Genomic DNA, 24,416 nt, shown 5'->3' with positions numbered 1-24,416 from the left:
TCTTTTTACGTGAGGGTATAAATATTAACATACATATAAATATAAAATAGTCATAGGATAAACATAAAAAATAAATAAATTCAATTTCCTTCATCCCATAAAACAATATACTGTTCATAAATTTTCAAATACATATAATGTATACATTGCCACGTTGATTATTAAAGATATACCGACGTGCTGTATTGACTATAATTATTATTTTTTAAAAAATAATATTTACTTTTTTAGGTCAAATAAAATATATATATCGAGAATTATGTTCCATAATTTTTTTTGAGCAAACAAACTCAATTATTCTACCAAAATTTTTAGTACATGTATCATTTCATAATAAATAGTAGTACCTAACTTAATAATTATCTTAATTAAACCTATATTTTAGGTGTGTGCGTTTATTAATATGTTTAAAACGGATATGCATTTGAATTTGAATTTGAATTTGCAAAATATAAGTTATACTCACTCCGTTCCAAAATTATAGTTTGAGTTGGGTTTCACACGAGATTTAAAGAATATTGATATTATATTGGTAGCGGTAAAAACTACGGGTAAATTTTTTTTTTACCATTGTGAGTATATCAGTGTAAAATGAAAAAGTAGGAATAATTTTATATTATGAAAATAAAACTATTGTTTTTGAAAGGGAGAGAGTATATTTTAAATAAAAAAAAGTTCAATAAAATCAAACACAAAAAAAAAAAAAAAAAAAAATCACAATTTTTTTTTTTTAAAAAATATTCATAGCATTCACTATGTAATTAATTGTCAATTAATATTCCATAATCCTCCTACCTTAATTACTCCCAGATTTCGTTAGAAAAGGGAAATAAATAACTTACTCAGTCCGTTGTGTTGCCAGGAAAGATCTGAACACAGACCACAATTCCGGCGATGTTCATTCTCATCGTCCTCCAAAATTACATACAGCCAACCATTTGCTATTGCCAGTTGCCATTGTATGTATTGGGAATGTGAATTTTGAAAATAATTAGGGAATTTTTACACATTCGTCTTCTAATTTAGTATAAGTGGAAAAGGAAGAGATTCAGACCCAGTTTTGAAATCCCTTAGAATCATTTTCGATCTCCTGTCGTCGCTCTCCAATGGCCGCCGGGAATGACTTGTCGGAAAAGCCACCCAAAAAAGTCCATGCAAGCCTCGAGATCGAAGGTACGCACGTATGCATAAATTAATTTTGATTTGACTGATTTGATTAGGGTTTTCGTTTTGCACTTGATTGAATTTGTGTTTCTGCAAATCGAAGTCGTGAATTCGAACCATTCTGTAAGGGGATCGAAGTTAGGGTTTTGATTTTATTAATTATTAATATTTCATACGGAGATGCATGCTTTGATTTTGGGAATTGAATTAGGGTTTCGTTCCGCGGGCCAAATTATTTCGCAGGCGATGATGACGACGACGAGAATTACTGTCCGATCGAGCAGGTCCGGCTGACGGTGCCGCAGACCGACGACCCGGAGCTCCCGGCCCTCACCTTCCGTACATGGACCCTGGGCCTGCTCTTCTGCGTGCTCCTGGCCTTCGTGAACCAGTTCTTCGGCTACCGCAAGAGCCAGCTCAGCATATCGTCGGTGACGGCGCAGATCGTCACCCTCCCGATGGGGAAGTTCATGGCGAACGTGCTCCCCACGCGCCGGTTCCGAGTTCCTGGGACTAGCTGGTCCTTCTCCATGAACCCGGGGCCCTTCAATCTCAAAGAGCACGTGCTGATCACCATCTTCGCCAACTGTGGCTCCGCCGGCGTCTACGCCGTCGGAATTGTCACCATCGTCAAGGCCCTGTATCGCCGCCCGCTGCACCCTCTCGCCGGATTTCTCTTGGCCCAAACCACTCAGGCAAGTCCAATCAATTCTTCGATATATATAAATATACATTATCCATACATATATATATAACCGTGTTAATTTACAGATGCTTGGCTATGGTTGGGCTGGAGTGTTCAGGAGACTTCTGGTGGATTCACCGTTCATGTGGTGGCCGGATTCCATGGTACAAGTGTCTTTATTCAGGTATAATTAATTAAATAAAATTGAATTGATGATATCTTGATCTTAATTTGATTTATGAATTATTTATTTACAGGGCTCTGCACGAAAAGGACGAGAGGCCGAAGGGGGGTTTATCCAGGGTGCAATTCTTCCTTGTAGTTTTGATCTCCAGCTTCGCCTACTACATCATCCCAGGCTACTTGTTCCCCTCCATAGCCGCAATTTCGACCTTGTGCCTAATCTGGAAGGACTCCGTACTGATACATCAAATCGGGTCGGGTCTGCACGGGTTGGGGATCGGGTCGTTCTCCCTGGACTGGTCCGCCGTGGTGAGCTTCCTGGGGAACCCGATTGCGTCGCCGGGGTTCGCCATTATTAACACTCTGGTAGGGTTCTTCATTGTGATGTATGTGATGCTGCCGATCACTTACTTCAACAACATCTACGAGGCGAGGAAGTTCCCGATCTTCTCGTCCCACACGTTCGACCGCGACGGGCAGCGGTACAACATCTCGCGCGTGCTCAACCCGCAGACCTTCAGCATCGACATGGATGCTTATTTGGGGTACAGCAAGCTTTACCTCAGTGTGTTCTTCGCCTTCACTTATGGCCTCGGATTCGCCTCGCTTGCGGCCACCATCACCCACGTCGTACTTTATCACGGAAAGTGAGTCTGAATTCTAAGTTGCAGAAATTTCTAAATTATAATCTGGAATCGATGATTTTGATGATGATGACGATGGTGGGTGGGTGTGCAGGACGATATGGTCGCTGTGGTCCAAGGCCCAGAGCACCCTGGACAGGAAAGTGGACGTGCACACGAGAATCATGAGGAAGAACTACAAGGCGGTCCCGGAGTGGTGGTTCCACGCCATACTTGTCCTCACCTTCGCCCTCTCCTTGTTCGCCTGCCAAGGCTTCGGCAAGCAGCTCCAGCTCCCATGGTGGGGCCTCGTCATGGCCTGCCTCATGGCCTTGTTCTTCACCCTCCCTGTCGGCATCATTCAAGCCACAACAAACATCGTACTGATCACTCACTCACTTTCTCTCTCTTCCCTTTTTACATCACATATATATGATCTCTCTCTCTCTCTCTCTGAACACAGCAAATAGGGCTGAACATCATCACAGAAATGGTGATAGGCTACATCCTCCCAGGGAAGCCTCTAGCCAACGTGGCCTTCAAGACCTACGGATACATAAGCATGTCCCAGGCCCTGGCTTTCCTCGGCGACTTCAAGCTGGGCCATTACATGAAGATCCCTCCAAGGTCCATGTTCGCAGCTCAGCTGGTGGGGACAGTGGTGGCGTCCTCGGTCTACTTCGGGACCTCCTGGTGGCTGCTGACCAGCATCCCCAACATCTGTGACCAGGACAAGCTCTCCAAGGGCAGCCCCTGGACCTGCCCGGGGGACAACGTCTTCTACAACGCGTCCATCATCTGGGGGGTCATCGGCCCCCTCCGCATGTTCGCCAGCCTGGGTGTCTACGGCAAGCTCAACTGGTGGTTCCTGGTGGGGGCGGTGGCCCCCTTCCCGACGTACCTCCTGAGCAAGAAGTACCCGGAGAAGAAGTGGATACGGCTGGTGAACATGCCGCTGATCCTTGGGGGCACCATGAACATGCCGCCGGCGCAGTCGCTCAACTTCATCATGTGGGGGGCCGTGGGGCTGTTCTTCAACATGTACGTCTTCCGCGTCTACAAGAAGTGGTGGGCGCGTCACGCTTACGTCATGGCTGCGGCCCTCAACGCCGGGATCGCCTTCATGGGGGTGCTGCTGTTCTTCACGCTCCAGTCGTACGACATCGAGGGGCCCGACTGGTGGGGGCTCGACACCGACGACCACTGCCCGCTCGCCTCCTGCCCCACCCACCCCGGCGTTCAGGCTGACGGCTGCCCGACTGTTGCCAGTTGACTATACTGTTTCATTAGTAAGTAAGTACGTTTGGCACAAGATCCTCACTATCATGATCGTGTTGTGTCATGATGATGAGGATCTCTGCCCGTACGTAATTGATTATTTTATTTCTGTAATTTGTGCTTTAAATTTGTGGATAGTCAATTAATCACATGCCATCTTCTTCTTCTTCTTCTTCTTAAATATGTAATCTTGTTAATGTGTTTTGTTTTGATTTTATTTAAAGTTTGAGTGGATTGATTTATGGGACCTTAATTCGATCTTCTTGATTTTGTTTGTTTAAGATGTGCATTATTGATGAATCACATGCTACTACTACTATTTAATTTACTCCCTCCGGCTATAGCCTAAACATGTGTCTAGTTTGTATTTTATCTAATTTAACCCACATCTATATTAAATTATAGTAGTATAATTTTAAATATATTTTTAATCAAATATTTCTAAGGGTCCGAGGGAGGACCATACTCAAACAAAATTAAATAAAACTCATATTTCAACTACAACTTATTATTGCTATTTTTTTTTTTATGAGGTGGAAATCCGAAAGTACGCACTCCGTAAACTCCCGATTAAACCTAATACCCTCCAAACTAAGTCCGACTGGCAAGTTACAGTCACATGTATACACATTTTACTGTCTAATTGATAAGATTCTCAATATAATATATTTTCTTTTCATTTTAATTAGTAAAAATATTATATTATTGTTTGTATACCTTTTCTTTTATAAGGAAAAAAATAAAATGAAATAAGTACTATTTACTTTTACAAAATACTCTAATAAATCAATAATCCACTCACTTTAATAATTCACATGCATTATATCTATTTATGAAAAGTTTATAACAAAAATAATAGCCTATAATAATGCTAGATGTTTATTTTTAGTATTTTATATTTTAATATTTTTTAAAATAAATGTTTATTTAATATAATATTTTACATTAAAACATATTTACTTCTATTTAAGAAATAAAAAATTCGTAATAATATAATAATAATAGTTACTCAAATACTCTACGTGGCCGAATTATTCTTTGGCCCAAGGAAAAATTTCCCCTCCAAAATAATTCCTTAAACAAAAAGAAAATTAATGATTTAAATATATATAATACATAAGAAAAAGAGCCAACCAATGTCAAGGGTTGTCTAGTCTGCTGTGTCAATCTGAAGAAAAACCCTTACCTAAAAACCCTGCGCCGCGCAAGCCGCCCGCTCGCCGCCGTCAACTAACGCACCGCCACCGCCACCGCCACCGCGGCGGAAAATCGTCGTCTTAAGAATATTCAAGAGGTAACATGCTCCGAATTGACGTGAATGTGTTGTTGGCGTACTGGTTACACTTATTTTCTGTTAATTAGCAATGTTTATTTTCGCCAAAATATAGGTGATCTTTGTTATTGTTTAATTCCTGCAAAACAATGAACAAATAGCAGATTAGTTCTACGGGATAAGTTGGGGCGATTGTTCATGTAATGTATTAACGCCTCATAGCATCAGGAGGACGGTTTTTATTTATCATGTTGCGTTTGTTAACTTTCTGTGGTTCATGTGTGCAGTAAAATGGCTGGTCCTAAACTCGGCAAGAAGAAGGGCGGTAGGGCTGCAACTATTCCCCCTAGGAAGAAGCAAAAAGCAGAATTTAGTTTGGAAAAAGAGTCGGAAAAAGAGGACTTGTTTAGTGATTCTGATGTCACAGACGAGCCTGAGAACTTTGGGGAATCAGATGGGGAAGAACCGGAGAAGGATTCTGATTCAGACATGTCATCAGAGGATGATGATCCATTTGCAGATGATATACTAAAAGGAAATAGCGATGATGGTGGTGATGATGATGATGAAGGTACTGTGTTTTGTGGTGGTTAGAGGCATGTTTTAGTATCTTTATATTCAATTTATTATGGTGTTTTGTATGTTTTAATTTTCAGAGGAGAGTTCTGGTGACGACTCAGATTCAGATGCATCTGACATTGAGAAGAGTGCAAGGGCTATTGATGAGGAAAAAGCACAGGAAGAAGAAGATGCAGAGGCCGAATTGCAGCTTAACATCAAAGAAGAAACTGATGAGTTTAGATTACCAACTGAAGAGGTTTGGTTTATGATCTTCCATTTTTCACTGTGAGGTTTAAATTGTCCATTCCACTTTAAACCATTTAGGTATTCTTATTGTGAACTTGGTTGGAATGATATAGGAGCTTGAAGAAGAAGCAAATAGACCGCCAGATCTTTCCAATCTTCAGAGAAGGATAAAAGAGAGTATGTTGGCTTTATATGCATATCTTGTTAGGAAATTTGGAATTATTTTGATTTGAGTGCTGACTTTGAATAATTATTTCAGTTGTGCGCATCCTTTCAAATTTTAAGTCTTTGAGTCCAGAGGGTGCATCACGGAAGGATTGTATCAATCAACTTAAACTAGACTTATGCTCTTACTATGGATACAATGAATTTCTAATTGAAGCGTTGATTGAGGTTGCTCTCCTTCTTCCCAAAGAACTTATGTTCAATGCTTCCATTTATTTTCTTTATTGATTAATGATTTCAAATTGCCTGTGACAATATTTTTTCAGATGTTTCCTGCTGTTGAACTTATGGAACTTATTGAAGCCTTTGAGAAGCCTCGACCTATATGCATTCGCACAAACACTTTGAAGGTAATATTTAATTTTAGTACTTCACTTGCAATCTTTCTCTCGGCCAATAAATTGCATCAGGTTGACATCTGTAAATTGGATGCAGACTCGTCGGAGGGACCTGGCTGGTATTCTATTAAATCGAGGAGTCAACCTTGATCCATTAAGCAAATGGTCCAAGGTAAGATCTTTTTGTTGTTTATAGAAATTCCTTATTTAAGATATAAGGCTACAAGTATACCTCAACAATAATATATGAGCATATTTGTTTTCCTTTAGGTTGGTTTGGTTGTATATGATTCACAAGTTCCGATTGGTGCAACTCCAGAATATATGGCTGGCCATTATATGGTATCTTCTTCTGACCCTCTTATTTCCAGGTCATATATAAGTTTGTGATAAATCTAATCCCTTAATTGCTGGCAGCTTCAAAGTGCGAGCTCCTTTTTACCAGTTATGGCCCTTGCTCCTCATGAAAAGGAAAGAATTGTTGACATGGCGTGAGTATTATTTTCCTGGCCTTTTTGTGCAATTGTGTTTGCGTTACTCACTAGTACATGACCGGATAACATGTTCACTGCCCCTATTAGCAGCGATCTCCCAATACTATGGCAGCATCTCTTATTCATATTGTCTTTAAGATGCATGTGAAAAAAAGATCCTATCTACACTGAGAATGCATTTTTATGTAATTAGACCATAAATGGTGTGGCTACTGTTTCTTCTCTTTTACAATCCTTCCCTTCTGATTTAGTTTGCATTTTTAGGGCTGCTCCTGGTGGTAAAACGACTTACATTGCTGCTCTTATGAAAAATACTGGTGAGTTACTTGTCTGGAGCTATATCTGCCAAGTAGCTATGTTACTTTAATCTCTTTCTGTAAAAGCCAAGAGCATCTGGTATATGTCCGACTTTTATATCCCTTCCCCTGTTATACACTTGTATCTTCAATTCTACACATTTGTTGATGGCTAAAAGAATATTCCCTTCCTTTCTAATGCATATTTTGGTGGAAATATGGGAAGCATTTTTTTTTTTGTTTTTTTGTTTTTTTTTTTTTCTGTTCTCCACTGAAATAAATAGTAGTCATAGTTGGTATGGCAGTTGAAATTCCTTTTTAGTATCTACACTTGTCTGCAATATGCACACAAGCCTTAAATGTAATACCATTCTACTTATCTTCCGCTTCTTCCTACAATATGATGGTTATTATTTATTCTGTCGTTCATATGCATCTGATACACTTCTTCTTTAAAAGGTATCGTTTATGCAAATGAGATGAAGGAATCAAGACTCAAATCACTAACTGCAAATTTGCATAGGATGGGTGTGACCAACTCCATAGTTTCTAACTATGATGGGAGGGAGGTGATGGTTTTAGCTTACTTTCCCTGATTCTGTAAAGAAGATATTATATCATTATTAGCTTTTGTTTGGGGTTTTTTGCCAGCTCCTCTCTGATATTGTTAAATGTAATGTGTTGTTTTTTACCTTCTACTTCAGCTGCCCAAAGTTCTAGGGAACAACTCAGTAGATAGAGTATTATTGGATGCTCCTTGCAGTGGCACTGGGGTATGTAATCAGTCATAACTTAAGTAATAGTTGAGCTTCTAGCCTAGCAGGAGAAGAAAATGGTGTGACTTTTTTTCTTTCTTTCTTTTTTTTGGCAGGTTATTTCCAAGGACGAGTCTGTGAAAACCTCAAAAAATAACTTAGATATACAAAATTGTGCCCATCTACAAAAGGTATGGAGCCTTCTGTAAGAATTGAAGAAATTTCATTGCACCACCTTACCTTTTGTGGGGAATGGACCCTTCTTTTTATGTCCAAGGCAACTATTGATCGTCAGTAAATTTGATTGTCTGTTGTGTGAAGTATTACTTCTTATTTTATTTATTTTTTTCATCCTTTTGCTGTGTGAGAAAGTTTCATCCCATATTCTAAGAAGATACATAAGGAAATCATTTCATTCATGTGTCCTTCGTCAGCCTGTTTAATTTTTGGCCTTAACTTTTGACAGTACGAAGTTCCTGTTATATTTCTTCTAAGTTGTGACCTTCTGACTATAACATCGCTCCATGTATATTCAATAATGAGTTAGGAATATGTTACTCCTTTCCAACATCGTTGCTGCTAAACAGTTTCTCTAATGGTTATTTGCTCTTTTATTGGTGGATGCAGCAACTAATACTTGCCGCAATTGATATGGTGGATGCAAACTCAAAATCAGGAGGATACATTGTTTACTCCACATGTTCCATAATGGTTGCCGAGGTATGTGGCTCTGGGACTGTTAATTCAACCTCAAAACATTTATCTATCTTCATTCTCAATTTTGAAATAAATTTCAGAATGAAGCTGTTATTGACTATGCACTCAAGAAGCGGGATGTTAAACTCGTGCCCTGTGGACTTGATTTTGGGCGTCCAGGGTACTGCTTCTACTTGTTTAATTCATTTTGGCAGGACAATTAATGCATTAGATAATTGTGATCTGACAACATTTCATCCTGTTCAGATTTATTCGCTTCAGAGAGCATCGCTTCCACACTTCCTTGGATAAGACCAGGCGGTTTTATCCCCACGTACACAACATGGACGGATTCTTTGTGGCCAAGGTTTGTCTTCCCTATTCTTTGATGTTAATCAAATTAAGAGCTTTCGTGTTACTGCATTTCATTCCACTACTAAATATTTTCATTAACGCTATATGCACATCTCAGCACAAACACCAAATTTGATTGCATTGATAATGCTGCTTTTCAGCTGAAGAAAATGAGTAATACAAAGCCAACTCCACAACAGTCTGAAAATTTAGGGGAGGTTGAGGAATCTTTGGCATCAGTTGAGAAAAACGATCAAAAAAATCCTCAAGGTGATAAACACAAACAACAGAAAAAGATTGCTGTGAAAGAGAGCAAAAAAGTCACCAACGGCTCTACTAAATTGGCGACAGGAAACAAAGCGATGGGGAATGAAAAGAAGAGTAAAAGGAAATTACCTTCGAGGGAAGAAATTGCAGAAGCTAGGTAAAATGCTGTGGCTTGCAGAATGTTGATATTAATATGATAGCATAAGCGAAATCCACTGCTCTTTGTACGACACCTTAACTTTCTTTCTTCATCATCTGCAGAGAAGCAAAAAGACAAGCTCTATTGGAGGCAAAGAGAAAAGCAAAATCAGGAAAACAAGGCAAGCCCTAGTGCCAGGGAACTTAAGAATACAAAATGATTCGCTTCGCCTCAGTTAATGCACCGGAGGATGCAACATTGTATGCCTCTGGAAAATATCACAGCAGGTAATAGTTGAAATGTGGGGATCCTGCTGTTAGTTATCATCTACATGTTATTTAAAGATCTGTATCACTGGTTGAGTTGAATTTGATGCAATAGTTTGGTACTTTTGGCTGTATAATGCCACTAAATTTTGTTACTTCTGGTCATTATGTAAATGTAATGCCCCAGACGCATTTACCATTTCAAGAATTTTCACATTGCTTACCTGCTCCACAGAATAAATATTGACTAACAGTAGAATTTAATTACAAAAAGGAATAAAAAACACTAATAGCCAAGATGTTAATTAATCCCATGAGGTTATCCAGAGTTTTAACCATGACCAGAGAGAGGTTATTGATAATAAGGATAAAATCAACCTACCACACCGCACCACACAATGCAATGCTTTTGATAATAACTACAGACAAATCCTACTTGGTGTTATTCGCCACAGTTCGTCGTTGTCGCTTGTATGTTCTATGGCCATCCTCCTTGACTGCTGCTGGAGCATTTTTGTTAGTAGCATCAGAATCGTCGGCTGCAGAAGCCTCCAATGCTTCCGGCGGATTGGCAGAAGTATCATGCTTTTGCGCAGAATTGTCGCAGCTTATGGAGTCCATGTCCGGATCTTTCCTTTTCCCTCCGACTGCTGCGAGTGTATCACCATCTGCAACAACAACCTCGCTCGCTACTTCAGCAGAAGCCAAATGCTCGGTGGCGGATATTTGATCCATTGCTGAAGAAGGCACACCCTCCTCAGTCGAGGGCATTGATTCATCGACTTCATGTCTTATGCTATCGAGTGGTGTTAGTGTCACAGCACCTTGGGCCACTGGTAGAGAAGGTTCCGGATTGGACAGAGTGTCGGGTCCATTGCTATCGGTCGCTACCTGGTTAGGCGGTGCAGGGGCTGTCGAACCGTCATGCTCCTCTGCAGCAGGTTCGGAAGAGTCAGGATTTTCGAGAGGTGGTGTCTCAGTAAACTCTACGGTTGCATCGTAATCCCCCCCTGCATTTACAGGGGCCTCGGGTTCAGCCGGTAAGATTTCAGTGTTACTGTAGTCGACTTCAGCTACAGGGGCATCGGATTCGCCGGGTAAGACTTCATTGCCTCTGACATCTTCTTGTTCAGATCCTGGATGAGTAGCATCAGCATAATCTGTGAAGACTGGTGCATCTTCATGTAACGAAAAGTTGGCGCTTTCTCCTGTTTGTAGCATCACTGAATCCTCGTGACTGTGAGGGTTGGTAGACATTCCGAGCATAGAGGGGTTGGCGTGGGACGGGGAAGCTTCTCTACTACCGGTTATGGTGTCCAACTCTATCATCTCCACCTGTAAGTTGTCCTCTAGTTCGACCAACGAAGAGTCCCTCGAGAATGGCGCAACAGAAGGCTGCATATCCTGTTCAGAGATATCGTGCGGAAGCCCGGGGCTGTCATTAAGTCTCATAGAAGTAGAGGGTGCAGGCGACAATGGTGAGTAGGGATCACTTTCGCCGAGCAAGTATCCGGTCATTGTACCTCTTCTTCTCGGCTTACAGCGCTTAGTTTTAGGACCAACTGGAATCGTCGGTTCCTGCTCCAGGAGAATGTTCTGGTTTTTGCTACATGTTCTCAGCGCGCAAGCACAGATATCCTGAATCTTCCCGAGGGCTTGATAGAGGTGCGATCTCGTATCTGTGTAAAAAGGTCAGGTTTAAGAAAGAACGACAATTTTTACAAAAAGGTTTAAGAACGAATGATCATTGGTCACCTGTAGCTTCAGAATCCAAATGCAATGCATTTGGATCCTTAGTGTCCTGGAACTCGGACGCACTGAGTGAAGAATCCCATGTCTGTGGAGTATCAGGCTGTCCAATATTTGATTGAAAAAGGTTCGATGAAAGAGGAGAGTGAGAAACTGCAACCGAGGTAGACATTGTTGCTTGTGCATACGAACCTCTCCTACGTTGCTCAGTAGCTGATCCACCACTAAAGCCTCCTCTTTTCTTGGGTCTGCCTCTCGGCGCTCTTGGTGCAACAAATGGGGTTACAGCAGCCGCCCCGGGCGACAGAAGTTCTGGTTTGACAGTGAGACGATGGGTATCTTGAACTGTTCTCAAGGAATATGCGCATATGTCTTGTATCTCTCGGAGTGCATCTTCGCCGGATATCTCCCAGCCTTGGTGGATCGCATCAGTGGCACGATGGTATATTTTTTGTAAGCTCTGAGCCTGGATAGGAGGCAAAGTGAAAAATTAGATCTCAAGTATAAAACTGGGACACAAATGTGGCGAAAAAATAAAGGCCCCCACCATTCCCTCGACTGTTCCTCCTTCTCCCGAGTATCCAGTATTTGGACGACTAGCCGGATTGCCAATCAGCAAACGAGTAATTTGTCTGTACCATATTATGTATGGATTGTTCTGGTCAACTGGGCATTCAATAGGTGGTGAAGTTACAACACGGTCACAGCGTGCAGCCCACATATCAACAAATTGCTTGTGATGGTGCGCCCAGTCATAGTTTTGTCTTCCGCGACGATCAGTAAGATGGATGTCTGGAATAGTATCGCAAGCAACTGGGATCGGTTGTTGTTGCCCAAACTGACGCAGGACACGGTCAGGGTGGTAGAACTCTACCACATCAAAGCAGATGAGAGGAGACACGGATTGCCAGATTCGTCTACCTGAAATGCAGTACTCAGGAAGGCCATCCAACACGTCAAGAGGATACGGTTCCCACACAAACTAAAACACGGAGCAGAAATTGAAATTTGGTTAGAATTTATTGCATTGCCATGTGTAACTGCAAATACTAAACCAAGAATAACACATAAAGAACCTGATCATCCTTCATATTGTCTAGTTGGTCTCTATACCGCACCAAGACATGTTTTCCTACACTTTCCAGCTTAAAACCAACATTCCACCTGTAAGTAGATACGAAGAGTACAGTTATTTATGTTACCAGCACAGCATAATGTCGAAGCATAAGAGAACATGTAACTTTTGGTTTTAGGAGAATCATGTACCGGGAACCGTAAGGAGCAGCAGGCAAAGGGGGCTCCCCAGCAACAATATCAGGCGGTGGCAACTCTCGTGGTTCTAATCTCCCAGGTCTTATAAATGTCATTCTCTCCCATGCCCAAATCTAATTAATATAAGTAAAGAAAATGTAGGGCTCTCATTGTTAGGGTACTTCAATTCACATATTGAACACCAAACAATTATCGAAATGTGCAAAAGTATTACCTGCAGTAGCACAAGCGGACCACATATATCTGATGTCTCAGGTTTGGTTGCTCGGCAGAGAGCACGGTAAAGACATGCCAGGACAGCGCTACCCCAGCTAAACCTACCAGCTGTCTCAAAATCCCTCAGCAGGGGTAAATACATCAACTTTACTTTATTATTAGACATATCCGACAATAGCTGCCCCCCCAGCAACTGCAAAATGTATGCTCTGGCATAAAACTTCACTGTGTCCTCAGATGCACCTTCTGGCAATGTTTTAAATCTTTCCTGTAAGCATCTGATTTTGAGACGACCACGATCAAAATCCTCAGGAGGTGGTCTAAAACCCAGCAGCTCGTTACATATCTCCTGCCATTCAACCATCGACCGATTGGTATCAACACCAGTAATAGGTTCACCATCTACAGGGAGACCCCATAGGACAGAAATGTCCTGCAGTGTGACGGTGGTCTCACCAACTGGCAAATGGAAAGTATGGGTCTCTGGACGCCATCGCTCAACCAATGCTGTGATCAATGCATGATCCAGCCGTATACGACCGGCTTTGTACACCCCATAGAAACCTGCTTTCAACATCATATGCTGCACTCGTGGGTGCACAACACCCAATCGCCAAAAGTGGCCATCACATCTCCTACATGTCAGAGGCTCAAAATCATGACCATTCCATATATCGGTGGACCTGTGATGGTCCTGTAAAGTAAGTATAGAGTCATCGATGGGTCCAGGATGCAGCGTGTGACCAAGTCCTGCGTCCATCTAACAAAAGCACCTGAAAATGTAATTAACTAATCAACATCGCACTGAGAGCAATACTCGAGAGTCGAGACATAAATTAATACAACAATCCAAAAGAACATATATCAGCTCTCAGAAAACGAGAATTCCCACATTAAGGCCCCTAAACAACATGCATCACAGCAGGCAAATGCATGACATGTGTTTCTTATTAGCTCTATCTCAAACTACAAATCACTTCTCTCCTTATTAATTTCAACATTTCTTACCCCTCTTACCCCACATCCTCATCTCATTATGATCGTGATCAATTTGACAAAAAATTATAGGAAGCAAAAAATTGAAAAGATGATGATTGACAGGTCATAAACTAAAATGCCATATGACACAGCCTGCCAAGTTGTATCATCTACATGGAATGACTTCCCAAGCACAGAAAAAACATATTTCCTATAACAAATATCATGGAAATTCTTATACTTATTGTACGAGGAACGACTCAAATGCACAAAAAACATGCCTTCTTGAATCTCACCACACATACATACAAACACAGATAGAAGTCCCCATCTCCGAGTCAGAATTCTCCAAATTACAAAACCAATTCACTCCACCACCAGCAACAACGACAAATCAGCCACCACCACCCCGCATCACACCAACAAAATTACAAAACAAAAAGTAATCACCACAATCTCAGAACTCAAAAGCATTTCCGGAAAAAAAGAAAAAAAAAAAAAAAAAGGCTTACCGAACCAGAATTCCACAAACCCGAGCGTCCGCGTTCCTCACTCCCTCGAGTCGCACACAAAATTCACCCCGACCAACATCAATCTCACCAACGCAGGCTCCGAGACGGATCCCGTCAAGAACAATAAATTCCTGTAGCCGGGGAAAAAAGGAGGGAACAAATGTATGAAATTCCAACGGCTATTCTTCACTCAGTCGAGTCCAGATCGCCATTAGAGAATCGTAGGCGCGACTTCGCTTCCCCTCTGCGCGTTTTGGGAAAAAGGGATAAAAGTGTTAGGGTTTTTGTTCGGTTGGTTAACCCAGCAACCTCCCAAACCTAAAAGCGTCCCACCCCTTTTCTATCCCTATCTTTGTTTTTCCTCAAAGGGGTCTCCATTTTTCCCCAATATCAAATCCACCTCTAAACTATTACTTATTCTTATTTTCCGCCCACTACTTTTCGCTCTTTCCATTAAACGGCACGAAACTCGTGGCACGATTTTAGTTACGTGGTTATCTTACACCAACAATTTAGATGAATTTTTCTATTACATATTTTTTTCCAAGTAAATAGTACAGTACAGCATATTTAATATCAATATAATATATTTGCGTCATTTAAACTATAACTACATATTGCATTTTTTCTTACCGTATTTGTTATTGTATTTCATGTATGTGGGCCTTATAAATTATAGGCCCAGTTATAGGACTAAGTAATGGATTGGCTATATTTATTTATAGGCCCAGTTATAGGACTAAGTAATGGATTGGCTATATTTATTTATAGGCCCAGTTACAGGACTAAGTAATGGATTGGCTATATTTATTTATAGGCCCAGTTATAGGACTAAGTAATGGATTGGCTATATTTATTTGGTACGATAGGATTTGTGGCCCAATCCAATTTGAGATTCTGAAATACAAAAACCCATCAGCCCAAACCCAATTGTAATTTTATAAGTAAGAATTGATATTTATATTACAGTGAACAAACACTAAACGCAGTCCTAAATTGGAAGGAAGGAAGAAGACAGTAAAGGAAGAACCCTAACCCTAACCCTAACCCTAACCCTAGAATTTGGTGGGTGGGTGGGGCCGCCGGGGGGACAGGTTTGAGCAATTGTAGGGCCGTGTGTTGATTCACACGACAAACTTCCACTCAAATCATTCAATCTGTAAAAGCTATCTTTGACCCCTCCCTCTGTCTCTCTCGCTACAGAGAGTAGAATCATTATTATTATATGTAGAAGGAAGGAGACGATTGAAATGGTAATGTGGTAGGCCCACCCCCACCCCACCCCACCCCCACTGGCCAGTTATCCACCCAAACCCAATTCGCTCTTTTCCCCTGCTTCGACATTCTCAAAAGCTCACCATCTTTCTCTACTGCTTTTTCTGCATCAGTGCAAGTCTCGGAACTCTTCTACAGTTTTGATCATCGCCGAAGTCCAACCGATCGATTGTTTCGCCGTTTCTTCGCTTCTCCGCCAGGTGAGTTTCTGTGCTCTGTTTGAATTCGTATCTTTTATCCGTACAATGAATTAGATAGCATTTTGTATCATTGTGGAGATTCAATGGATCAACCTTCCTTCCAGTTCCTGGTAGGGTTAGCCTAGAGGAGTGGGTGGGTCATTGTTAAAGATCGATCTCTCTGTTCGTGGACCCATTAATTCATTCTCTTCCAGTTGTTCTTGTTTCCTTAATATCATGGATTCCCCCTTTGTTCGTTAATTTATACCCTAATTGATCTGTACCTGCTTCCTTCCATGTCTATGTTTGTATCCCAATTTTGCAGTTCCAATTGATGTTTGTTTATGGAGGATACTGATCTTGATTAATCCTTGTTGCTAGCTAGGCGATGATATTGATCGATTCAATTAATTCCAAGTCTCTGTTTACTGATGGCTTTGTCGCAAAAACACATCGAAACCTTTGGTTCTAAGAAACATATGGCGGAAACCTCAAGAGAACCAAAACTACCTAACCATATGTCGAAGGGATTAGTCAGTTCATTGGCTAGTAAATTGGATCAAAGCTTAAACTTAGGTAAGTCAAAGCCATTGCCATTGTCATTGCCCGGAAATGGAGATCGAAAGCTCCACGATCGGATCGATTTCACCGAGAGCGGGATAAGCAGCAGCATGTGCCGAGACAGCACGGGCTCAGACATGAGCGACGAGAGCAGCTGCAGTAGCTTCAGCAGTAGCGTGAACAAACCGCACAAATCGAACGATCAACGATGGGAGGCGATCCAGGTTGTCCGGAAGAAGGACAGCCCGTTGGATCTTAGGCACTTCAGGTTACTGAAGAAGCTCGGCTGCGGCGACATCGGAAGCGTTTACCTCTCGGAATTGTGCGGCACCAACTGCTACTTTGCTATGAAGGTTATGGATAAAGCTTTGCTCGCCAGTCGGAAGAAACTGCTGCGCGCGCAGACGGAGCGCGACATTCTGCAGTTGCTCGACCACCCTTTCCTCCCGACGCTCTACACTCACTTTGAGACGGAGAAATTCTCCTGTTTGGTAATGGAGTTTTGCCCCGGCGGCGACTTGCATACGCTCCGGCAGAGGCAGCCGGGGAAGCACTTTTCCGAGCAGGCAGTAAAGTAAGCTTAAGATCATCGAAAACGTATTGTTTATTTATGTGTATTTAGTTTTCATTACATATTCGTTTTTTTTTCCGCAGGTTTTACGTAGCCGAGATTCTCCTCGCGTTGGAGTATCTCCACATGCTCGGGATCGTCTACCGCGACCTAAAACCCGAGAACGTTCTTGTCCGGGAAGACGGGCATGTAATGCTCACCGATTTCGACCTGTCGCTCCGCTGCAGCGTCAGCCCGACGCTGATCAAATCCGCCACCCTTGATTCCGACCCGTCGAGGAGAAACGCTGCGTACTGCGCCCAGCCGGCTTGCATCGAGCCGTCATGCATACAGCCGTCGTGCGCAATGCCGTCCTCGTGTTTCACTCCTCGGCTCTTCTCGAGCAAGTCGAGGAAAGACCGGAAGCTCAAAACCGAGACGGGAAATCAAGTGAACCCGTTGCCGGAGCTCATTGCGGAGCCTACCGATGCTCGATCGATGTCGTTTGTGGGGACTCACGAATACTTGGCTCCCGAGATCATTAAAGGCGAAGGGCACGGCAGCGCTGTCGACTGGTGGACGTTTGGAGTATTTTTGTACGAGCTGCTCTTTGCGAAGACTCCGTTTAGAGGATCGAGCAATCGGGCCACCCTTTTCAATGTCGTGGGTCAGCCTCTGCGTTTCCCGGAATCGCCGATGGTTAGCTTCGCGGCTCGTGATCTGATCAGAGGGTTGCTGGTGAAGGAGCCGCAGAATCGGTTGGCGTATAAAAGAGGAGCGACGGAGATCAAGCAGCACCCGTTCTTCGAAGGTGTGAACTGGGCTCTGATCCGGTGCGCCACCCCGCCGGAGGTGCCAACGCCTGTTGAGTTTGGTACAGTTGCCGGACCGGTTCTTGGAACCGGCGTTAAGGCCGCTCCGGTTCACCAGAACTCGGACGGTTACCTGGAGTTTGATTTCTTTTAGAATGATTTTCAGTGATAAGAGTTTGGTGTGATTTGTAGTGTTTGTGTATGGGGAGGAATGATGTTTTTATGATTTTGTTGTATGCATTTGGACATTGTAATATTGTTCATCATCAAAATATATATTTTATTTCAAATTAAGTGGGTGTCTTTTGGCACTGCACAATTTATAAGTGAATAATTTCACTTTAATTTTCAAAATACTCTCCAAGCATATGTTAAATCAACTATTTATTCAATCATTGATCATCATACATCTTCAAAGACATAGTATTATTATTATTTACTGTTACTTTTTCAAAACATGTCCAAACAACATAATAACGACATGCATATATCTTCATCATGTAGGAAATTAGAAAAAGCATTTGTCCTATTCATTCCAACCAAAACATTCATCACATAAACTTAATTTCAAGATTCATCAGACAGAGAAACTTGGCCAAGACACAAATCACTCATCAGGTTAAAAAAACAAAAACCCCTCAGGGAAATAACTTTAGCCAAGCATGTTTGCAAGAACTAGTCAGCAATATTTCCTGACTTCAAACCAACAAGATCCTCAAAATATACACACACAAAAAAACAAAAGCTTCAAATATACACACACAAGAAAAAACATCGATAATTAAGTAAATTAAACTCACCAGCTGGGCTTCTCTCCCGGCAAGTAAGACGGCGACCCGCCGCTGCCGGCAGCACGGCCGTCGACTTGGTTTTTCTTCTTAAGAAACACATTGGTCAGGCTGGGCATCAGTGCTTTCTTGGTGATGGAAGTCTTGGCTTTCTCCAGCTTCCGGGCTTCCGATCCTTTCACTAGGGGCGACTGCTTCGAGATTTGGTAACTGCGTGGGGACGATTCGAAGGTGTTCTCTGTTTCTGCAAGAATACGCGAGGCTGCTTCTGCTGCCTTCTTTTGTTCCCGTTCGCGCCATCTTCTGAGCTCTCCCTCGACAGCCCTCCGAGCAGCCTCCGCCATTTCCGCTTTCTTGAGTGCCTCCTGAGTCGCGATTTTCATCTCTTCAATTTCCTTACGGGTCGCCTCTAGTCTCCTGACCGCCTCGTTCTCGCCGGCTTTCACAGCTTCCACCTGAGCTACTGCAGCCGCAACTTTGATCTCAGCTAATTTCTCGGATTCTTCGACCTTCCGGCTTAGCGCTTCGAACTCGTCTCGGGAAATAGTTATCTGAGCGCCGGGCTCTGAAGTTGAGGAGCGTGCGGCGTCGGTTTTTTCGGATAATGCCCGGATTTGGTCGAGCGCTCTAGCCTCAGCTGCCTTTGCTACTTCAGCTTCATGTGTTGCAAGTTTGAGTTTCTTTTCGGCTTCTTCTAATTCAAGTCTGGCAGCCTCGGCTTCTCTTTTAAGCTCCTCGGCTTGCTGCTTCATCTCTTCGGCTTCGTGCTTTGCTAGTTCTCTCTCCAGTGCCAACTGTTTGACAGTCGCAGTCATGTCATCACATGCACCCCGTGCTTTGTCTTCTTCTGCAAGTGCGTCTTTCAGCTCGGATTTGGCTTTCTGCAGCTTAACATGAAGATTACCTGCAGTTGATTCGGTTTCTGCTTCCTTATCCTTCAATTCAGAATGCTCCTTTTTCAGATTATCCAGTTCTTGTTTGAGGCTCTCGACTAGGGTCCTCAGACCGCCCTCCTGTTCGACTACTTTTTGCAGCGATTCTTTAGCTCCATCCAGCTCTGAAGTAACAGTCTTAACAGAATCAAGATCCGCAGTTCTTTTGCTCTCCATTTCGTTCTGGAGAACTTTGATCTCTGACAATGTTTTGGCCAGTTGAGTCTCCAGACTCTTGATGTGTTCGGGATCAATGTCTTTCTTCAAAGCAAGTAATTTGTTCGACAAATTTTCAAGCCTGGCTTTATATGATGTCTTCTCGTTATCCTTTTCAGAACAGACCGTCGCTTCTCCATCCTTTGCTCGTACAGTTTCAAGCTTGACTTGCTCGACAGATTCATTTACGCTAGCGATTTCATTGGACAGCTCACCGGCTCTCTCTGCATTGGCTTTGGCAGCAGCCTCAGCCATAGCCAATTGCTCTGCAGCACTGTTTTTCGCTTTCTTGGAATCTTCGTATTCTTGACGAATTTTCCTCAGCTCCTGCTTTGCTGCATCTAATTCAGAAACGGCATTCATATACTCAACACTTGAAGTTTCCATAGGAGCAATATTCAATGATCCATCGGTTCCCAGAGGCTTGACATTGTTGGCCTCTGTAAATTGCTTCGCCTGATGCTTAGCTGCTTCAGTGGCCTGTATTGCGGAATCCTTCGACTCATTAATATTCTTCAGCTGCTGAGTTAACTCCTCAACAGTCCTTTTAGCTTTTTCAAGCTCTACCAATGCTTGAGCTTTAATGGTTTCAGCATTTTCTAACTGTTCCTTGAATTTTTTCAACTGCTTCTCAGCCAAGTGCAGCTGCGTCTCTTTCGCCAACACCCTCTGAAAGGAAATTAAACATTTAAACTCTGATGCTAACGGCAAACATCTGTGATAAGATGACAGACAAATTTAATGCAAAGTTGTGATTGTTAAGATATTTGATTTGTGTCACCGTACTTCAGCAGATTGTGGTTTGGCCTTTCGAATGGCAGGCTTTTCCCCTGAAAATGCACCTTCACCGAACAAATTGACAGCATCTTTGACCGATTGAAATGGCGCGCTGGTGTCGATTTCTCCCACCTCAGCTTTAGCTGATCCTTTAGTTTTGTGGAAATCTTTTGCAACCATTATTTCTCACTCACTATTTCTCCAGCTCTTACCTAAAATAAACCACCAAAAAATCCAAAAATAATGACAAACCACATAAACCATAAAATAGCCATTCCTGGTACTGAGAAAACAAAACTATTCCTCCCATGGAGAATGAAAAAACATTTATAACTCGAAAACTGCCACTGCCAAGCTGGTTTAAAAAGGAAGTACAATCAAGAAGTTTGCATGTCTTACAGATAATTGAAGTTAACAAATCAAGCAGAAAATAACCAATCCATATATAATCACATACTGAAATTCAGCTCTCAGGATAGAATATCTATTTATATGATCAAAGGTAGGATACGAATGGATCTAAATTCTTAAAATGCAACTCTGCAACATGTTTAGAAAAACTGATTGCATCTCCAACTATTTCCTAATTTGTCAACCTCATTATTTCATCAAATGACGAACATAATCATGTAAAGTGGCCAAAGCAGAATTCAGGGCCAGTCCAGACTCTAATAAAAATTTACACAGAAAACACAAAAATGATTCAAAGACCTTAACAATTAAGCTAGGATTACAAACTTTCATTCCATAAATAGTTTACCACAAGAAGGTCAACTTTCGGCATCAAATGGAGAAGCGATAAGAAAAATCACCATCGGACAGATTATTATAATTCTACAAAAATCCGACCACCATAACAGAATGAAAAAGAATCAGAATTTGAAAGCAACAGCATCCAAATAGCAATTATTACCAGAAATTTATCCTCGCTCGGAACCGTCCGTTGAAATTTGTTTCTTCAACCTGAATTCGCATAAATATCAACATCAGTAAAACATAAAACCCTGGAGCGTATAATAGGAAAATAACGAAAAAAATTAAGCAAACGAGAAAAAGCTTCACGAGAAGGTACAAACCTAAAACCCTAAATCACAAGAAAGCGAGTGCAACAGCAAAAAGGCAGCGACAAACCCTAGACACAAATCATTACAAAAAATCAAGCTCAGAAGAACTGTTCCTCCTAACAGCAGCAGCGACAAAGCAATTCAATCAAAAGCGAAAAAGAAGAAGTCGGCCCTCGATCAAACTCAGAAACTTTTTAAGAACCTTCTCGAAGTCAAGAAAAAACAAACCCTAAAATAAACTCCACAAGCGCTTAGACGAACCACAACCGAGACGATATCAGTCCTCCGACCTCTCAACTTCAGAGCACAGCCACGAAATTGATCTCAAAGAACTCCGATTTCCACGAAAAAGTAATTCTTTGGAAAATTTTGAAGGCGAAGACGAAAGCAGGGGAGAATCTGTAAAAGAGAAATTCCCCACAGCTGTTGCCTGTGATAGTTTGAAACTTCATTTACGATCATTTTTATATTTAAATTAAAAATTTTAAATAAACAAATACGATGATGATGCAAGAAGACTGCCGCGTCAGCCGTTTATTTTGTTTTTTTATTTTTTGGTAAGAACGAATAATTTTCCCCTTTTTGCAGTTTCACGAGAAAGTAAATATGGAAACGTACAAATGGTGTTTTTGTTTTGACCAATTTTGTTTTGTATTTTTTTTTTTTCGAAAATTGCCCCTTTTATGTATTTTTTATTTGAATTTAAAATTAGATATGTAATACTCACTCCGTCCCGAAAGTAAGTATCCATTTGTTTTTTGCACGTAGTTTTAAAAATATGAGTATTATATTGAAATATAGTAGGAATAAAGTTGAAGTGACTAAAATAACTTTATTAGTATGTGTGATATAAAGGTAATGATATTTGTGTAATATATTGTAAGTTGTAAGGGTATTTGTAATGTTAGGTAGATAGTACAGTTATTAAAAAAAAGAAATAAATATTTTGTTATCGGACTGACTAAAATAAAAAAATGGATACTTTATTATGGGAAGGATGAAGCATTTTTTTAGTATTTAGCATTATTTCAAAAAATTTAAAATATCATATAAAATTAAATATTATTTTTTACTTATTTTAAAATTTTTGCAAGTTTCAAACTCTTGGAAATCTTATTTAAACGCAGTCATAATGGTTGGAAATCAAATCGGTGCTTTTATTAACATTTAACAGTAAATAAAAATATATGCACGTTTTCAATTCCAAATAATTAAAAGATTGAAAAATTTGTTGATTTATCACAATTTTAGGTGTATTTAACTAAAATGTACGAGATTATTAATATTTTGTCCTTTTGTTTATATATAAAAATAATTATATAGTAATATATTTATAAGTTATGTAAAATTTATGATATTTTAATATTAATGTGTGATTATTTTTTAAATATATAAATAAAAATATTTAGTTGAAACAAAAGAAATATTTAATAATGATTTGACCTAATATTTCATGTTATGTAACTCATTTTTATATTAATGGAGTTGGAAAAAAACTCTTGTAATAGAATTCTAATACTGGTTTGGTTTGATTTAATTTACATTTTTATTTAAACAATATTTTAATATAATATCTGGGGAAGAAAATATTATTATACTATTAAACACTTGCACAAACAAACAAATAATAGTGTTTTGGTTTGAAATAAAAACCAAACACAACTTTAGAATTTCAAGAATTTGTTTGATTTATGTATATTAATAAAATATATTATAAAATAAAATAGTAGGATATTTTATTTAACAATAACATACTATAATCCTTCAATCTATTAAAAAATATATATAGAGAATTCGATCAATTTATTATATTTTTGAACTATTTGTCTATATAATTATGAAATAATGCTTCTGTCTCATATCTATATATTCATTTTCTTTTTGCACGAAATTTTAGAAATATTAGTATTATATTGGGATAAAGTAGAAATAAAGGTAAAAAAACTAAGTTAGCTATTGTATGATATAAAGGTAATGACATTTGTGTAATATATTGTAAATTAGAAGGATATTTGTAATGTTAGATAGATAGTACAATTACTAAAAAAATAAATGGATACTTTGTTATAGGACGAATCAAAATGAAAAAATGAATAGATTGTTAAGGGACGAAATAACTACTTATTTAGTCACTATTATATGTATAGTTAATTTATTACTCCCTCTATCCCGGAATTAAATATCCATTTGTTTTTTGCACGTAGTTTTAGAAATATTAGTATTATATTGAGATATAGTAGGAATAAAGTAGAAGTGACTAAAATAACTTTATTAGTATGTGTGTTATAAAGGTAATGATATTTGTGTAATATATTGTAAGTTGTAAGGGTATTTGTAATGTTAGGTAGATAGTACAATTAATAAAAAAGAAAATAAATACTTTATTATGGGACAGACTAAAATAAACAAATAAATATTTTGTTATGGGATGGAGGGAGTATTATTTTTTAAAATATAGGATTCAACGTTTTGTTAATAAAAACGAGAGGGGAGAGTCACGGTGAGGCCTAATATTATTGGGCCTAAGCCCAAAGGCGTTGTTTATTGAAAGGATTATATTGGGCCTCAGCCGAGCAGGATACTTTATTTAGTATGTACCCTTGTCTATATTATATACAATAGTTTAATAAGTTACATGAGTATAATTCAGTCGTATGTTTTATTTTATACATAAAACATAAAGGTTATATTA

General features: G+C 40.2%; 5 protein-coding genes across 13 annotated transcripts; 3 read left to right on the top strand and 2 right to left on the bottom strand.

Moving 5' to 3' along the window:
• The first annotated feature begins 1,106 nt into the window (after positions 1-1,106).
• On the top strand, positions 1,107-4,203 carry LOC127254444 (oligopeptide transporter 1-like). Its single transcript, XM_051279535.1, has 6 exons — positions 1,107-1,173; positions 1,408-1,859; positions 1,936-2,033; positions 2,107-2,679; positions 2,771-3,035; positions 3,119-4,203. Exons 1-6 carry the CDS (start codon positions 1,107-1,109, stop codon positions 3,926-3,928), a joined length of 2,265 nt encoding a protein of 754 aa, XP_051135492.1. The 3' UTR covers positions 3,929-4,203.
• An 854-nt stretch (positions 4,204-5,057) lies between these two features.
• Positions 5,058-10,068, top strand: LOC127254193 (26S rRNA (cytosine-C(5))-methyltransferase NOP2B-like). Its single transcript, XM_051279152.1, has 18 exons — positions 5,058-5,227; positions 5,494-5,777; positions 5,863-6,023; positions 6,127-6,190; positions 6,273-6,406; positions 6,505-6,588; positions 6,674-6,748; positions 6,847-6,918; positions 6,994-7,067; positions 7,335-7,387; positions 7,826-7,935; positions 8,071-8,139; positions 8,238-8,312; positions 8,749-8,841; positions 8,919-8,998; positions 9,085-9,184; positions 9,333-9,595; positions 9,700-10,068. Exons 2-18 carry the CDS (start codon positions 5,498-5,500, stop codon positions 9,767-9,769), a joined length of 1,857 nt encoding a protein of 618 aa, XP_051135109.1. The 5' UTR covers positions 5,058-5,227; positions 5,494-5,497; the 3' UTR covers positions 9,770-10,068.
• A 34-nt stretch (positions 10,069-10,102) lies between these two features.
• Positions 10,103-14,891, bottom strand: LOC127254190 (serine/threonine-protein phosphatase 7 long form homolog). Of its 4 annotated transcripts, none has more exons than XM_051279142.1 (7): positions 14,571-14,891; positions 13,079-13,853; positions 12,859-12,977; positions 12,669-12,756; positions 12,140-12,574; positions 11,599-12,058; positions 10,103-11,522 (listed from the first exon to the last, which is right to left on the bottom strand). In XM_051279142.1, the coding sequence occupies exons 2-7, from the start codon at positions 13,838-13,840 to the stop codon at positions 10,276-10,278; spliced, it is 3,111 nt and encodes a 1,036-aa protein (XP_051135099.1). In that variant the 5' UTR covers positions 13,841-13,853; positions 14,571-14,891; the 3' UTR covers positions 10,103-10,275. The 4 variants fall into 4 exon arrangements, with proteins under 4 accessions (XP_051135099.1, XP_051135101.1, XP_051135100.1 ...); XM_051279144.1 differs by lacking the exon at positions 14,571-14,891 and adding an exon at positions 14,355-14,517; XM_051279143.1 differs by lacking the exon at positions 14,571-14,891 and adding an exon at positions 14,340-14,512.
• Positions 14,892-15,668: 777 nt separating this feature from the next.
• Positions 15,669-18,241, top strand: LOC127254194 (serine/threonine-protein kinase D6PKL2-like). Of its 2 annotated transcripts, none has more exons than XM_051279154.1 (3): positions 15,669-16,045; positions 16,406-17,159; positions 17,240-18,241. In XM_051279154.1, the coding sequence occupies exons 2-3, from the start codon at positions 16,456-16,458 to the stop codon at positions 18,099-18,101; spliced, it is 1,566 nt and encodes a 521-aa protein (XP_051135111.1). In that variant the 5' UTR covers positions 15,669-16,045; positions 16,406-16,455; the 3' UTR covers positions 18,102-18,241. The 2 variants fall into 2 exon arrangements, with proteins under 2 accessions (XP_051135111.1, XP_051135110.1); XM_051279153.1 differs by having other exon boundaries at positions 15,670-16,045; positions 16,410-17,159.
• A 262-nt stretch (positions 18,242-18,503) lies between these two features.
• LOC127254192 (WEB family protein At5g55860) lies at positions 18,504-22,168 on the bottom strand. Of its 5 annotated transcripts, none has more exons than XM_051279146.1 (5): positions 21,953-22,168; positions 21,737-21,792; positions 21,574-21,623; positions 20,670-20,872; positions 18,504-20,552 (listed from the first exon to the last, which is right to left on the bottom strand). In XM_051279146.1, exons 4-5 carry the CDS (start codon positions 20,838-20,840, stop codon positions 18,744-18,746), a joined length of 1,980 nt encoding a protein of 659 aa, XP_051135103.1. In that variant the 5' UTR covers positions 20,841-20,872; positions 21,574-21,623; positions 21,737-21,792; positions 21,953-22,168; the 3' UTR covers positions 18,504-18,743. The 5 variants fall into 5 exon arrangements, with proteins under 5 accessions (XP_051135103.1, XP_051135106.1, XP_051135108.1 ...); XM_051279149.1 differs by having other exon boundaries at positions 21,986-22,168; XM_051279151.1 differs by lacking the exon at positions 21,737-21,792.
• Positions 22,169-24,416: the final 2,248 nt, after the last annotated feature.

Source organism: Andrographis paniculata, unplaced genomic scaffold (assembly GCF_009805555.1).
Source record: "Andrographis paniculata isolate CXL003 unplaced genomic scaffold, ASM980555v1 Contig52END, whole genome shotgun sequence".
In the NCBI taxonomy this organism is placed as follows: Eukaryota; Viridiplantae; Streptophyta; class Magnoliopsida; order Lamiales; family Acanthaceae; genus Andrographis; species Andrographis paniculata.
The sequence above is the reverse complement of the archived record's forward strand: the minus strand, read 5'-3'. Positions and strand labels throughout refer to the sequence as shown.

Coding starts and splice junctions, on each gene's coding strand:
- LOC127254193 (XM_051279152.1), top strand. CDS start 5,498: ATGGCTGGTCCTAAACTCGGCAAGAAGAAGGGCGGTAGGGCTGCAACT. Junction 6,407..6,504: donor TAATTGAAGCGTTGATTGAG/GTTGCTCTCCTT, acceptor ATATTTTTTCAG/ATGTTTCCTGCTGTTGAACT. Junction 7,068..7,334: donor GAAAGAATTGTTGACATGGC/GTGAGTATTATT, acceptor TTGCATTTTTAG/GGCTGCTCCTGGTGGTAAAA.
- LOC127254194 (XM_051279154.1), top strand. CDS start 16,456: ATGGCTTTGTCGCAAAAACACATCGAAACCTTTGGTTCTAAGAAACAT. Junction 17,160..17,239: donor TTTTCCGAGCAGGCAGTAAA/GTAAGCTTAAGA, acceptor TTTTTTCCGCAG/GTTTTACGTAGCCGAGATTC.
- LOC127254192 (XM_051279146.1), bottom strand. CDS start 20,840: ATGGTTGCAAAAGATTTCCACAAAACTAAAGGATCAGCTAAAGCTGAG. Junction 20,553..20,669: donor CCAAACCACAATCTGCTGAA/GTACGGTGACAC, acceptor ATTTCCTTTCAG/AGGGTGTTGGCGAAAGAGAC.
- LOC127254444 (XM_051279535.1), top strand. CDS start 1,107: ATGGCCGCCGGGAATGACTTGTCGGAAAAGCCACCCAAAAAAGTCCAT. Junction 1,860..1,935: donor TCTTGGCCCAAACCACTCAG/GCAAGTCCAATC, acceptor GTTAATTTACAG/ATGCTTGGCTATGGTTGGGC. Junction 2,034..2,106: donor GTACAAGTGTCTTTATTCAG/GTATAATTAATT, acceptor ATTTATTTACAG/GGCTCTGCACGAAAAGGACG.
- LOC127254190 (XM_051279142.1), bottom strand. CDS start 13,840: ATGGACGCAGGACTTGGTCACACGCTGCATCCTGGACCCATCGATGAC. Junction 12,575..12,668: donor ACAATATGAAGGATGATCAG/GTTCTTTATGTG, acceptor TCCGTGTTTTAG/TTTGTGTGGGAACCGTATCC. Junction 11,523..11,598: donor TTTGGATTCTGAAGCTACAG/GTGACCAATGAT, acceptor CTTTTTACACAG/ATACGAGATCGCACCTCTAT.